This window comes from Echeneis naucrates, chromosome 23, assembly GCF_900963305.1.
Source record: "Echeneis naucrates chromosome 23, fEcheNa1.1, whole genome shotgun sequence".
Taxonomy (NCBI): domain Eukaryota; kingdom Metazoa; phylum Chordata; class Actinopteri; order Carangiformes; family Echeneidae; genus Echeneis; species Echeneis naucrates.
Genome location: NC_042533.1, coordinates 394,834 through 408,353, shown reverse-complemented (window position 1 = coordinate 408,353; position 13,520 = coordinate 394,834). Strand labels below are relative to the sequence as shown.

At 47.1% G+C, this 13,520-nt stretch overlaps 2 protein-coding genes across 3 annotated transcripts; one reads left to right on the top strand and one right to left on the bottom strand.

The window, feature by feature from the left end:
- The first annotated feature begins 265 nt into the window (after positions 1–265).
- Positions 266–3,568, top strand: rtcb (RNA 2',3'-cyclic phosphate and 5'-OH ligase). Its single transcript, XM_029495499.1, has 12 exons — positions 266–612; positions 1,066–1,144; positions 1,233–1,300; positions 1,385–1,484; positions 1,571–1,727; positions 1,813–1,969; positions 2,096–2,255; positions 2,388–2,563; positions 2,637–2,825; positions 2,911–3,021; positions 3,098–3,217; positions 3,363–3,568. The coding sequence occupies exons 1-12, from the start codon at positions 520–522 to the stop codon at positions 3,468–3,470; spliced, it is 1,518 nt and encodes a 505-aa protein (XP_029351359.1). The 5' UTR covers positions 266–519; the 3' UTR covers positions 3,471–3,568.
- A 161-nt stretch (positions 3,569–3,729) lies between these two features.
- On the bottom strand, positions 3,730–13,351 carry xpot (exportin, tRNA (nuclear export receptor for tRNAs)). 2 transcript variants are annotated; one of them, XM_029495498.1, is made up of 24 exons: positions 13,214–13,351; positions 11,793–11,946; positions 11,471–11,553; positions 11,331–11,387; positions 11,182–11,251; positions 10,853–11,071; positions 10,484–10,668; positions 10,221–10,389; positions 9,685–9,921; positions 9,478–9,579; positions 9,278–9,402; positions 9,039–9,183; positions 8,829–8,948; positions 8,650–8,744; positions 8,476–8,545; positions 8,153–8,391; positions 7,660–7,945; positions 7,383–7,566; positions 7,185–7,301; positions 6,984–7,099; positions 6,857–6,904; positions 6,695–6,766; positions 6,389–6,445; positions 3,730–6,295 (listed from the first exon to the last, which is right to left on the bottom strand). In XM_029495498.1, the coding sequence occupies exons 2-24, from the start codon at positions 11,877–11,879 to the stop codon at positions 6,269–6,271; spliced, it is 2,910 nt and encodes a 969-aa protein (XP_029351358.1). In that variant the 5' UTR covers positions 11,880–11,946; positions 13,214–13,351; the 3' UTR covers positions 3,730–6,268. The 2 variants fall into 2 exon arrangements, with proteins under 2 accessions (XP_029351358.1, XP_029351357.1); XM_029495497.1 differs by having other exon boundaries at positions 3,731–6,295; positions 7,383–7,572.
- Positions 13,352–13,520: the final 169 nt, after the last annotated feature.

Below are 13,520 nucleotides of genomic sequence, written 5' to 3'. Positions count from 1 at the left end.
GACAATTTACCGTTTCCGGTGGAGCTTTTCAAAGTAAATACAGACATGAGGAGATTTACTTAGAGAAAACTCAGAAAATGTGTAAATATTCATTCGGTGTGTTACTTGACATAAATATATAATTTAGTTTATCAGACTGAAGCTCAACCGACTGGGTCCAGAATTAAATTCATAATAAATGCTTTTCTTTGGGAAAGCGGAAATACTATGGCTGTCGTTATCGACTTACTGACTAAAGTTTGACTACAACGACGGAAAGCGAGCAGGACAGCGATGACTTTTCATAAATTTTTTTAATAGTTAAAAAAGACAGTGAAAACTCTAAACAACCTCTTAATTTTGTGTTAAAGTTTTATTTAGTAAAACTCTGAGTTTCATATTCTGTCAGAACAATTTTTTGTATTTCATGCGTCAAGCTCAAATACCAACCGCGTTTTCCAGTCCAAAGTCCTCTCGGCTTTCCGTACAGCCGTGGCAGACACGCAGCGTGAAAATCCTAAAAATCTTCACGAATGAAAAATGAGCCGAAGTTACAACGATGAGCTGCAATTTCTGGACAAAATCAGCAGCAACTGCTGGAGAATTAAAAAAGGATTTGTTCCCAACATGAAGGTGAGGGCACGTTAACGGCTAACCCGTTAGCCTGTTAGCCTGTTAGCCTGGTGAGCTGTGGGTTAGTTAGTGACTTTAACCAGAAACACTGAAAATACGACGATAAGCTACTTAATGTGGTCACATAAAAATCAGCTGATGAAGCTCAATGGCGTAACTGCTGACGGGAGGAGCCCGCTGCAGGCTTTATTATTAAAAATGGGTTTCTGTTTCGAGCAGGACATAATTCATTTAAATGATTCAGATCAAAGTCAGACATTCGGGTTATGTTATGTTTGAAATCAGGAAAATCAGTAGAAAACCGCAGCATCCGGACATTTAACTCATTTGATGCTTTTATATGAAAGCCAACCTGTGTAAACACTAACATTTACTCTTAATGAACCAAATAAACCATAAACATGAGTGAACAGAGTTGTGTGGCAGCTGGATCTGTAACATCTGTCTGTTCAGGTTGAAGGAAACTTCTACGTCAACGATTCTCTGGAGAAGCTGATGTTCGAGGAGCTTCGGAACGCCTGCCGTGGTGGAGGTTTGCTCAGCTGATGGACCTGACTGACGCTCTCCATCAGGCTCCTCTGACGCCTCCTCTCATTGGTTTATGCTCTGTTTCTCCTCAGGTGTGGGGGGGTTCCTTCCAGCCATGAAGCAGATTGGAAACGTGGCGGCGCTGCCGGGGATCGTCCACGTGAGTAACTCCATTCTTCATAAACCCTCTGAGACATGAGGGAAGGATCTGCTCAAGGTCAAAGGTCATCTCATTGTCCCACAGAGGTCCATTGGCCTCCCTGACGTCCACTCGGGATACGGGTTTGCTATCGGGAACATGGCGGCCTTCGACATGAACGACCCAGAAGCCGTGGTGTCTCCAGGTACGGAATCGTCCACACGGCCTTTTGGCCTGTCTCAGTTCCTCGTCAGCAGATTATTGTGACTTCAGCGGATAATCCTCCCTTAGGGGGCGTCGGCTTCGACATCAACTGTGGCGTCCGTCTGCTGAGAACCAACTTGGACGAGCGCGACGTCCAGCCGGTGAAGGAGCAGCTGGCTCAGTCTCTGTTCAACCACATCCCGGTGGGAGTCGGGTCCAAAGGAGTCATCCCCATGGCAGCCAAGTGAGGACAGACCCACCAGCACCAGCTCTGTCCAGATGTCTCACTTGTCTCACCTCTCCCACCTGTCTCACCTGTGCATCATCAGGGACCTGGAGGAGGCTCTGGAGATGGGGGTGGACTGGTCTCTGAGGGAAGGCTACGCCTGGGCCGAGGACAAGGAGCACTGCGAGGAGTACGGCAGGATGCTGCAGGCCGACCCCAACAAGGTCTCCTCCAAGGCCAAGAAGAGAGGCCTGCCGCAGGTATCCCAGCAGCCCCTGGGCTTCGTGGGCTCACTCAGACACGCCCACAGTCCATACACTGGTGTAGAATTGGGGGGGGGGGGGGTTAACCTCAACATCACCGGAGCCTGTGTGTCTGTGTTGAAGCTGGGAACTCTGGGAGCTGGAAACCACTACGCTGAGATCCAGGTGGTGGACGAGATCTACAACGACTACGCCGCCAAGAAAATGGGCATCGACCACAAAGGCCAAGTGTGTGTGATGATCCACAGCGGCAGCAGAGGACTCGGACACCAGGTGGCCACAGGTAGGACACCAGTCTGAGGGACAGGAACCGGCTCCTCCTTCTTTCTTCAAGGAAACGTCCATTAAAGACCGGATCCACGTGGACAAGAACATATTTTGTGATTCAGCCTGTAAACAAACTTGTTGTTGGCAGATGCCCTGGTTGCCATGGAGAAGGCGATGAAGAGGGATAAGATCACAGTGAACGACCGTCAGCTGGCTTGCGCTCGCATCACCTCACAGGAGGGTCAGGACTATCTGAAGGGGATGGCCGCCGCAGGAAACTACGCCTGGGTCAACCGCTCGTCCATGACCTTCCTCACCAGACAGGTAGAGACCGGCTGGGGCTGCCGGGCCCCATAAAGGTCCAGGTCCTGATCCTGATTGTGTGTCTGTCTTTCAGGCCTTCTCCGAGGTCTTCAGCACAACACCAGACGACCTGGACATGCACGTCATCTACGACGTCTCTCACAACATTGCCAAGGTGGAAGAACACATGGTGGACGGGAAACAGAGGACTCTGCTGGTCCACCGCAAAGGAACCACCCGGGCCTTCCCACCACACCACCCCCTCATCCCAGTAGACTACCAGGTACAGCCATCCTCAAACATCATGTGATGGGACGTTAGTTAGCTGCAGGTCTCATCCGAGGTTTCCTGTGTTTTGATTGGATCAGCTGACAGGTCAGCCGGTGCTGATTGGAGGGACGATGGGAACCTGCAGTTACGTGCTGACAGGGACGGAGCAGGGAATGACGGAGACGTTTGGGACCACCTGTCACGGAGCGGTAAGAGTTCCATCCCCCAGACCTGGACTTTGTTCTTCGGCTCCACGGTGACCTCTTCATTGTCCTCCTGTTTCAGGGCCGCGCTCTCTCCAGAGCCAAGTCCAGAAGGAACCTGGATTTCCAGGACGTCCTGGACAAACTGGCTGACCAGGGCATCGCCATCCGGGTGGCGTCGCCCAAACTGGTGATGGAGGAGGTGGGAAACGTTTCAACGATTTTTACTCTAGTTTAGTTTGTATTTAAACATCCATGTGTTACATAATTTTGCTGTTTCATAATATTTCTAATGTTTTTGGTGAATCTTTTCTTTTAGTTGTATTCATGTCCATTTTTCCCTCCAGGCCCCGGAGTCATATAAAAACGTGACGGACGTCGTCAACACATGTCACGATGCTGGAATCAGTAAGAAGGCAATAAAACTGAGACCGATCGCGGTCATTAAAGGATGAAGCTGCTCAACACTTTATTTAAAGACAGTTTACAAAAAAAACAGCAGAATGCACAGGAATCTGGAAGCCGAAGCTCTTTTTCTTTTTGAATTTATGTTGAAGCGCATATGGCTGAAAATAATTTTCTGACAGAAAGTCAGTTTTGTGTTTCAGCAGAATCTGTGGTCCGAATAAAGACCGAAAATGTGAAATTAAGATTTTTGATGTTTTGTGGTTCATACGGATGTTACTTTGAGCTAAACCTGGTCCAGACCAGGTCCAGGTCTTCATGAGAGCAGTATTTCCTGTTAGTTTTGCGGTGGGGCTCATTCCAGCTTACAGAAGACAGTAAACTTCGTTCTGAATGAGTAAACACTTTATTGGTTCTAACAGAAGGTTCTTCACCATATCAAAAAATAAATCAGCACGTTTCACCATCAATGAAAAAATTCATCAATTTGGCAAGTTTTTGTTGGAGCGGCACATCGAGTCTTCAGCCGACATCAAAAACTCAGAAAACTCATCAAAACAACAAACCGAGCTGATTTCAGAGGTTAAATATAATCTGACGTGTTCTGGAGAGAAAACAAAGCCGTCGGTTTGCAGCGACACTAAAACATCTTCGGGATTTTGTGTCTTTGTTGATGAAGTGCACACTGTCTTTTTCTATTCGAACATTTAGTGTCGTAACAGATTTAAAACTGAGAAGACCTTAAAAAGGAGTTTGTCACAAATTTGAATTTAAATCAAATAACTACAGCAATAAACTTTAAGACTTAAACTGAAGAAACGTAACAGAAGGATTTTTAAAGGGAACCGAACTGATGAAAAAAAACTAAAAGCACCTTTAACACTTAAAATGTTATTTTTGAATTCTGTTTGGCTGCAAAACTTTACAGCTTGAAAGCTGAAAAAAAAAAAAAATCTACAGTCTGGAGATATTTCAACATTTATATATCTATTTACAGACAGAAAAATTAATCTTCGTACAGTTTCACTGATGGTGTCTTATCTCCTGATAATTCCCTTAAAGCTTCCTCTAATCTGGCATCAATTATCTAAAATCTGTTTATTTGTGAGCTTCATTCGGCTGCTTTTATTCATCATTCACCTTTAATTTATGAGAAATTCCATCTTTTTTTTTCTTCCAGTAAACTTTTTTGAAGTTTTTGTTCCCCCGATTATCTCAAATCAATAAATGCGCAATTCAGAAATAGAATTTCCAGGTTGTTGATTATTTTTTAATTAAAAGTGAAAGTCTGGTGATATTTTATTTCCTGTCAACAAATCTAAAGTGTGACATCAAACGAAAGAACAAATATCTTTAAATCCAAATGTGCATTCCTCCTCAGTAAAGAAAACTTTTTTTTTTTGCTTTGCTGACGTAGAATAAAACCAGACTTTCACTTTAAACTGGTTTGATTTATTTGATTTGGGGTTTTAAGTTGAATTGAAAACAATGTTCAGGCACTTCTCTATCAACAAAGATCAAACTGAAGGCAAATAAACCAAACGAGGAAAAAATGATTTTAAAAACTGACAGAGGGGCGGCGGCGGCGGCCATGATGGCGGCGGGTCATTCACTGTCGCTGAATGTGTTTATTTTTCCAGTTAAATCGTCGTTTTGACTGACGGCTCCTTCACAGTGCTCGCAGCAAAGCGTTGCATAATAATCAATAATCAATGAATCGATCATCCTGAATTGTCACAAATGCTTCGATTTAAAATTCAGACCTGCTTCTGTTTCCTGTCAAACACGAGGCAATGAACAGATTTATGTTTTACGGAAGCTCAATATGCCAAAAAAAAAAAAAATAAGTTCAGAATGATTTTAAAAATTCTGTCATTCATCAATTAACTTTTTTGTCTTTTACAAGATCAGAATTAAAGATTTTATATTTATTCAAGAAAACATTTATCAAACTAAAATATTAAAATTCAATTTGATAAACTAAAAGATGCAACTTTAGTCAGAGTGAGAAACTTCTATTCATAAGGTTAAAGAACTAAAGTTAAGAAAAATGATTAACAAAAGAACTTACAGCAAGAATTCTAATTTAAAATCATTCTTCACCTTTAATTTATCTGTTGGTTTGTTTTTTTTCTAGCAGAAATGAGCTTCCATACTTCCGTTTCCAGATGGGAATGAAGATTCAAAAAAAAAAAAAAATGAAACTAGGAACCTTATTTACATTTTTAACATCTTATTCTCTTATTTACACTTTGTTCCTCCATTTTATGTTCATTTCCATCTGAAATTCAAAAGTATCTGTCATAGTTCCATGAAAGGGAAAGGCTCCGTGGACGATAATCAATGATCAGGTGAGGAAGAGGAAGATGAAGCTTCGACTGAAAACACTTCAAGGTTTCACTTCAAACTAAAACCAACCAGCCATCTAAAAGAAAAGACATTCTAAATAAAACAAAGCAGCTCAGCCCTTTTTCTTCGTTATGTGGCGGCAAACATGTGAAATGTGTTTCTACTGTGAGGAGGGTAAAGCTACGGTTCCCGGCCCTCAGGAGCCTCAGTTACCAAATGTTTCCAGGACAGGTGGCGTCCTCTCACACGGCCTCTAAACCCCACAGAGTCCTCCACATCTCTCAGTGGCGTGGACAGCTCGTCCCCTCTGAAGGACGGGGGGTGGGGGTCCGTCCACCGACCTTCAGTCCATCGTCCTGAGTCAGGCAGACTGGGCTTTGTTATGCATTTACTTTTCAAGTGCCAAAGCAGCTCCTATGCTAAGTTCCATGTTTTTTTGTGGTAACGTGGTGAGTTCGCCCACTTCCTGTGAGAATCCCAGTGAACTTCCCGTTGTGTCCTACAGCTTGGCTTGCTGAAAGAACGCCTGCAGGGGTGTTAGTGGGAGGGGGAGGAGAGGACCAATCAGACAGGCCACAGACCAAACCAACTGGTGTCAAACGTCACAAGGAAGTCCTACCTTGATGTAGTTTTTCAGCACTTTGACGTCAGGCTGCTGGAGAACTTGACACAACTCCTGATTCACAAACACACAACATGACAAATCAGCACAGAGCTGAAAAATCCAGCTTCCTTAAACACCTCATAACATCCAACGGTGATGAATCACAGTCTGGAAAATGTTAAAAACCAAAAACTCAACACAATTAATAACATTTGGTAACAACGCAGCCTGTACTTTAGTCCTCAACACAACATGATGTTCAGGGAAACAGAGCAGGAAGGAGGGGAGGGGTTAGGGGGCGGGGCTAGGGGTGATTCTTACCTGTGAGATTTCTGGAGACACCTGCAGTGACGGCAGATAATCCTGCTGCAGGAACTGGATGCACTCCGGACCCTGAGGGAACGATGATAGAACTGTTTACATGAGAACGCTGAGGCCGCCCCATCAGACCCCCCCAGTTACTGCTGGTCCAAAGTGATTTACCCGTTTGAGATGAATCATCTTCAGTGTGACGGCACATTCTGACAACGTCTGGAACACAGAGAGCGGTGGTGAGTCTGGGAAGCTGAACCTGCGATCAGGTCTGAACTGAACTCATGTTGAAACTCACCAGGACTGTCTGCGCATCAGACAGGTCAAAGGTCGGTTTGAGGGGGGCCAGGAAACATGCGGGGACGATGTGTTTGTAGATGAAGTCGGGGAAGCCCACCATGCCGTCTTTCCCACCTGTGGAGCATCAGATCGATCATCGTCAGGAGACAAGAATGGAGGTGAGAACGGCGAGGACAGAGAGGTCATGTGACATTCTCACCCCACAGCTCCACCAGCTTGGACAGGATGATGAAGCAGGTTTTCTGAGCGATGGGGTCGGGGAAGTCCACGGCGCCCTGGATGATGGTGAAGAGCACACGCTCGATGTTTTCTGCTCCTGGAAACAAACATACTCAAGTCATCCAACCGCTTTAACGAAGCTGTGACAGAAGACGCCGCCTGCTGCTGGTAAACTCACCCTGGTTGGCCATCACCTCGTTCATCCCGCTCCCCGTGACGGTCTGAATGAAGCTGAAGTAGCTTCTCCTCAGCATCTGTTTCTCCAGAGCCGCCGCCTGGTCATTGTCTTCCGCTGGCCGGGCCAGCACCTCAAAGATGGCGAGGACCAGCGGCATGAAGACCTGCTGCAGGAAGGGGGAGACCTGCCGCTGCCATGGCAACGGGAGAAAAAGCCTGTTAGTCACGCGGCAGCCCTTCAGAACAACCGTTAAACAACAGCCGGTTCTCCTGCGTACCTTGAACTTGGCGGTGATCTGGCTGATGAGCGGGATGAACTCCTGCAGGTCTTTGGCCTCGCAGTCCTTCAGCATGTGCTCAGAGGCGGCGGGGACGAAGGGCAGCACCTCCTCCTCCATGCAGATGATCATCCGGTGCAGGAAGGAGCGCACTGAGCTGCGCAGCACCGCCCGCTGGACAGGGCAGCTCAGCGCAGGCAGGAAGGTCTGCAGACAGTCTCTGTAGACCTCCGTGCAGCCGCACTGCTTGACCGTCTGCTTGTTGCTGAAGGCCTTACTGGTCCGGCTGCGCAGACAAGGGAGGAAGATGAGGTAAGTGACATCACATCCTGTTCTCCTCATAAAGCCATTTATAAAGACTGCATGTTTCATGTTTAAAAAGTCTCTCTTCCTCAATGAGGACTCAGAAAGAACCCGATAGAAGGTCAGTCCTCAGATCTGGATTCAACTTGAGGATCAAGAATCGTGGAAACAGACGGGTCTGGATCCTCACCTGGCGAATCCCACAGCGTGGCTCAGACAGTCGGCGAGGGCAGCCTGTCTCTCTGTCTCTGTCTCCTGCGGCAGTTTGGCGAGCAGCAGACGGAAAGCGTCCATCAGCGGCGTCAGCAGACTCCTCATCAGCGCCTGTTTCCTCTCTACCGGACACTCGCTGTTCACAATCAGGACACCCGCCGTCTCAAACATGAAGAGCTGGTCATCGCTGGTCAGCAGTGCTGGGAAGCCATTTTCCTGGACAGAGGATAATCGATCCCTTATCAGTTTCCCTTGAGGCTGAGGATTCTGGGTAAAGACATGTCACATCATGGCACTTACAGGAGGAGCCAGTTCCAGCAAGTCCTGGATCCGCGTCAGGATTTCCTCGATGAAGGCATTCATGTGTTTACTGTCAGCAGAGAACATCATCATCATCACTTCATCAGTACACATTTATTCAGTAAGGATCCAGATCCTGTTCTGGCCTCGAGAGGATCAGGATCTCAGACTTACTGCAGGGTTTTGATGAATCTAGAAAACAGGTAGGCCACTCTGCTGCGGACCTTCGGGCTGTTGTGTCTCAGTCCTCTTTGGTCCAGAAATGTCATCTGACAGTGAACACAACACGGGTTAGTCAGGTTGGAGCTGATTCAGAGCACTGAAGTGGACTGAAGTGGACTGGATTTTCTCACCAGAACATTTGGAATGTGCTGCGGCTCCACGATGAAGAATTTGTCGTAGCGAACGACCGTCTCAAAGAACTCCAGAGACACAGAGCTGTGCTGGTAGCTGCTAACGCCACACGACACCAGCTGAGGGGGTTGGAGTCAGACTACATCAGCACAGAGGCGAACAGCGTGGAAAGAGGAGGGGTCATGTGACCTTGGAACCATGTGACTCACCGTTCTCATCATGTCCTGCAGAGCGCTCGTCTTCGCTGTGTCGCCAGAGAAGTGAGCTCCATGAGATGCCGGCAGGGCCTCGCCAAGCATGTAGAGCAGTCGGATGGCGACCTCCACCTCCATGAACGGAGCCGTCTGCCAGGACCTGGACCAAGACAAGCAGCTGTGAGACCCACAGGGCCCAGACCTGAACCAGGATAACCTGCAGCGAGGGGCCACAGGCTGAACAGGACTCTTACTGCATGGTGTTGGTGAAGACTCGGCGAACGGCCTCCAGCAGCAGCTCAGGGGAGACCTGAGCCAGGCGGTCCAGCAGCATCTTCAGCTGTTTCCTGTACTCCACGAACATGGCCTCGTCCTCGCCCTGACAGAACAGAGCACAGATCAGCAGACAGCTCCTCCCCTCTGATGATGTCACAGCTGACGGTGTCAGACTCACCTCGTTCTCAAAGTTGTACTCGTCATCGTACGTCAGTTTCTTCATGACGGCGAGCATGACGGCCTCGATGTTGGTTTTCTGCTGGTCCGTCAGCTGAGGGAGCTGCAAACATGACATGGGACAAAATGTACACTTTTACCTGAAATGCTTTATATTTCCCCAAAGGTGCAGTGACTCTTCCAGCTGAGGCGTCATCCTGACGCTGACCTGTTTGAGCACGTGCAGATACTCGTAGCAGAAGCCGACAATGTTGGCCGAGATGTCGTCGTCTTCGTGTACCAGCAGTTGCAGCAGCAGCGGCACCTTGGCCTCCACCGCCTGCAGCGTCTCCGCGGCGTCCTTCACGTTGCCGGCCTTGGCCAGCTTGGTCCAGCTCAGCACCAGACTCTGACCCATCCCGTTCACCAGGCGAGAGAACTTGGCCAGGAAGTCCACGTCCTCCTCCTGAGCAGACAGGAAGGAGGAAGTGAAAACAAGAGAGCTGTTTCCTGTCTGAGCCTCGCTTCATTAAAGATTCCTTCATGATTAATCTTTACAAACAAGCAGAGTGTATGTTTCAAACATCAGTGACCTCAGAGTTGTGTACATGCTGTTAAATGCAGTTATTGGTTGTGTTACAGTCTTGCTGTTGTCCGCTCACACAGTGTGCTTTCCAGTTTTGGTTTCCGTCTGTACGATCATTTTCCATCACTGAAAAGCTCGTCCAGCTCACATGATGATGTCAGAACAGCAAGACGTCTCACCTGCTCCACGTTGAAGAAGCCGGCCGACTGCAGCACTTGGCACAGAGACTCCACCAGCTTGGTTTTGTCCACAGGGTCCATCCCTTTGTTGACGATCTCAAACAGACAGTCACAGGCCTCCTCCCTCAGCTCCTCCACCGACATCTGACTCAGCAGCAGATTCACAAAGCTGACAACACAACGCACACACAATGCTGTCAGGTACAGCCAGATGTTCAGACTTACGTGTTTTCTGTGCTGATTCAGAGTGTGTGTGGACTGACCGGTCGTTGGCGATCAGGTTCAGGTCGATCCAGGACACGTAGGCTCCCACCACCTCCAGACACTGGCAGGTGAGTTCAGGGTGGGACAGCTGGTACGTCTGCAGGATCTGGAACCAGGACTCCACCAGGCTGGGGATGCACTGCTCCCGCATGGTGTCTTTGATCAAAGTGTTTCTCCGAGTCTCCTGAGGAAAACGTACGACATCAACCTCAGCGACAGTCTCTAAATTATTCTGCACTTCCTGAGTTTGCCTTTGAAGGGCTAAACCTCCTCTTCCTGTAATCATCTAACTGATGAAGAACAAAATGAATATTTCCATGACCTCTGCTCTTCTTTAACATTCTCCTCCTCAGACAGTGGGCTTTCACCTCAGGCGTGTGGAGGATGTCTCTGTCCACCACCTCGGCGTCGATGGCCATCAGTGTCCTCAGGTAGATGTCAACGCCGTGCGGGTTCAGACCCACCAGGGTCAGGATGTCAAAAAAGAACTTGGGCCACATGGTCAGGTACTCCATGATGAACGTCAGGGCCAAGACCTGGGCCGCCTTGTTCCTGATGAATGGCTTCTCAGGCTGAGTGTTCATCAGCTGCAGTGGACCAGAGGGACACACAAGATATCAAATGTCTGCAGGAAGTTTGACTCACAAATCGCGATTCATGGTTATCATTAAAACAGCAGGAAGTGTGGAAACGTTACCTGACACTGGAGCCACTTCATCAGAGTCTCTCTGATCAGCTGCTGCTGAGCAGCACTAAGAGCAGCATGTCTGCAACACAAACAACACAACACTGAAGAAGAGTCTCTTCAGTAAAACTCTGAGAAACATCAGGACTGAACATCTCTACCTGAACTTTATCTGGTGCTCCAGCACCTGGAAGCAGAAAAACTTCACGTGGTCATCACTGAAACCACAAACACACATTTAAACACAAGTTGTCACACATGGTATTTATAATTAGAATAATTATTATAAAACCAAACTCACTTGTAAATCCCTTTAGCAAGAGCCTCTGCACACACCTCCCAGGCATCCTGAGACTCCTTCAGCTGCTCAAAGTACGCCATGGCCTGAGCAGACACACAATATCTGGTTTTCCAACCGTGTTCTGGTTCTATTTAAACTCTCACTCTGCAGATTCATCTCATGGACAGTATAACATTTTAATTAAACTCATATAAAAGGAGTTATGTTTCAACAGGGAACAGTTTTTTGAAGGTAAACAAAGTACAGAGAGATTATTTTTATGTCCGCATGAGCTCAGAGACAAAGAGTGACGTCCAAAGACCAGGAGGATGCTGCGACTCACCCTCTGCCTGTAACGGGCGTCGGCATTCGGGTTGAGCCCCAGCAGGGCCTGCTCGTCCATGATTGCAGCGACAGACTGGCAGGCCATTCGTGGGTTAGCTTTCCTCCAGGGCAGGTTCACTCCTCTCTGCTGCTGGCAGGTAGGTCTGTCTCATCTGCATCAGGAGACCGATCAGAGGTCAGACACAAAGAACCACATTCACAAGACAAAACAACTATCAGCTCTACACAAAGCTCAGAGTTACAACATGATACAACATGTATCATGAAACAGAGTTGCTATAAGAACTTTAATTATCAAATAAGGGCATTTAAGGGGAAAATTAAGGAGACTTAATTGAACTAGACAGTTTGCTGTTTGGATTGTGATCACTTAGGAAAGCTTAAAGTGCACTAACACTGAAGGGACAATCCTACAAATGATGAATGGGCAATATGTCAGACAGTACATTTTCCAAGCTTAGTCTGAAACTAAAATAACTAAACTAAATAAAAAAATAAATAAATAAAATTTAAAAAAGTGATTTTAGATGATAAATGAATTATTCAGAAAATTAAACTGCACCTGCTCACCACAATGATCCAGTTTCTTCTTGTTAAAGGTGAATATTATCTTAGTTTACAGACCAAAGAAGAAGAAAACGGCCATTAGATGAACTGATAATTTAAATAATCACCATTAACATTGTTGAAGTGAAACCTGTAAATGTCACTGAGCCTCAGAAGTCCAAACATCGCCTTTCTAATGTTGACTCATGCCTGACCATGAAATCTGTCAAGATGTCAATTCAGACAATCTTTACCTGACAATTATCTGAGATGATTAACTGATTATCAAAATAAGTTCTGATTTTCTTCTGTGGGTCAACAAGCTGACTAATCGATGAACCTACATGTGTTCTCCCTCTGAGTCTGATGTGGGAGGATGGAGGGACGATCCGTCCACATGATGCAACACACAGTCAACACTTTACAGCCCTGAAGTGGCCTTAAAACATCAGCACCGTCGACAAAGAGGTGTTAAAGATCCACACGGATGTCCCTGTCGGAGGCTGGAGGCCGAAGAGAGACACGGTTCCCGGGCCACTCCTCGAAAAGTTGACACTGCGGTGCTACATGCTAACAACTTCACCCAATACAAAATAGCTGACTTCAGCTAACTCCGGCTAGCTCCGGTTAGCCGGTTATTTAGCTTCACAGCTGCCACCCTGGATGAACCCTGACGGAGTAACACCCGGTAAAAGTCCGGTCCTCACCGGGGGCAGCTAAGAACGCCCCCCCCCCGGACTGTGTGGGCCAGGTGAGGGCAGTTTGACGGTATTTTCTGCCGGTCCGTGGCGGCTCGGAAACGTTACCTGCAGTCGTGAAAATTACAAACTCCGTTGCCGATCAGAGATCAGCGGAGCGTCCGGGAGGACTTACCTTAAAGACACCTCAGTTCATCGGGTTTGTTTCGCCTCCCTCTTCCGTTAACTCTGCGCGGAGCCGCCGCGAAGTCTCCAGAAATCAGATGCACGTCGGTTCAACTCACACGATCCGGCGGCGCTGCGGCGTGTCCACTCAGACCACTTCCTGGTCACGACCCCGGAAGATATTCACCACAGCGTTTAAAATATATATAATTTTTATCGTTATTAAAAATTGATTTATAAACATTATACACATTAACAGATGTTTTAAATACAGCTATAAATGTATAATCTTCTAAAAGTTAGTTTCTGACTCGTAG

Bases quoted from the DNA above. Each gene is read 5' to 3' on its own strand.
- rtcb (XM_029495499.1), top strand. From the start codon at position 520: ATGAGCCGAAGTTACAACGATGAGCTGCAATTTCTGGACAAAATCAGC. The intron at 613-1,065 runs GTGAGGGCACGT...CTGTCTGTTCAG, and splicing joins GATTTGTTCCCAACATGAAG to GTTGAAGGAAACTTCTACGT. The intron at 1,301-1,384 runs GTGAGTAACTCC...ATTGTCCCACAG, and splicing joins CGCTGCCGGGGATCGTCCAC to AGGTCCATTGGCCTCCCTGA.
- xpot (XM_029495497.1), bottom strand. From the start codon at position 11,879: ATGGCCTGCCAGTCTGTCGCTGCAATCATGGACGAGCAGGCCCTGCTG. The intron at 9,922-10,220 runs GTGAGACGTCTT...CTGTCTGCTCAG, and splicing joins GCTTCTTCAACGTGGAGCAG to GAGGAGGACGTGGACTTCCT. The intron at 8,949-9,038 runs GTGAGTCACATG...CAACCCCCTCAG, and splicing joins TGCAGGACATGATGAGAACG to CTGGTGTCGTGTGGCGTTAG.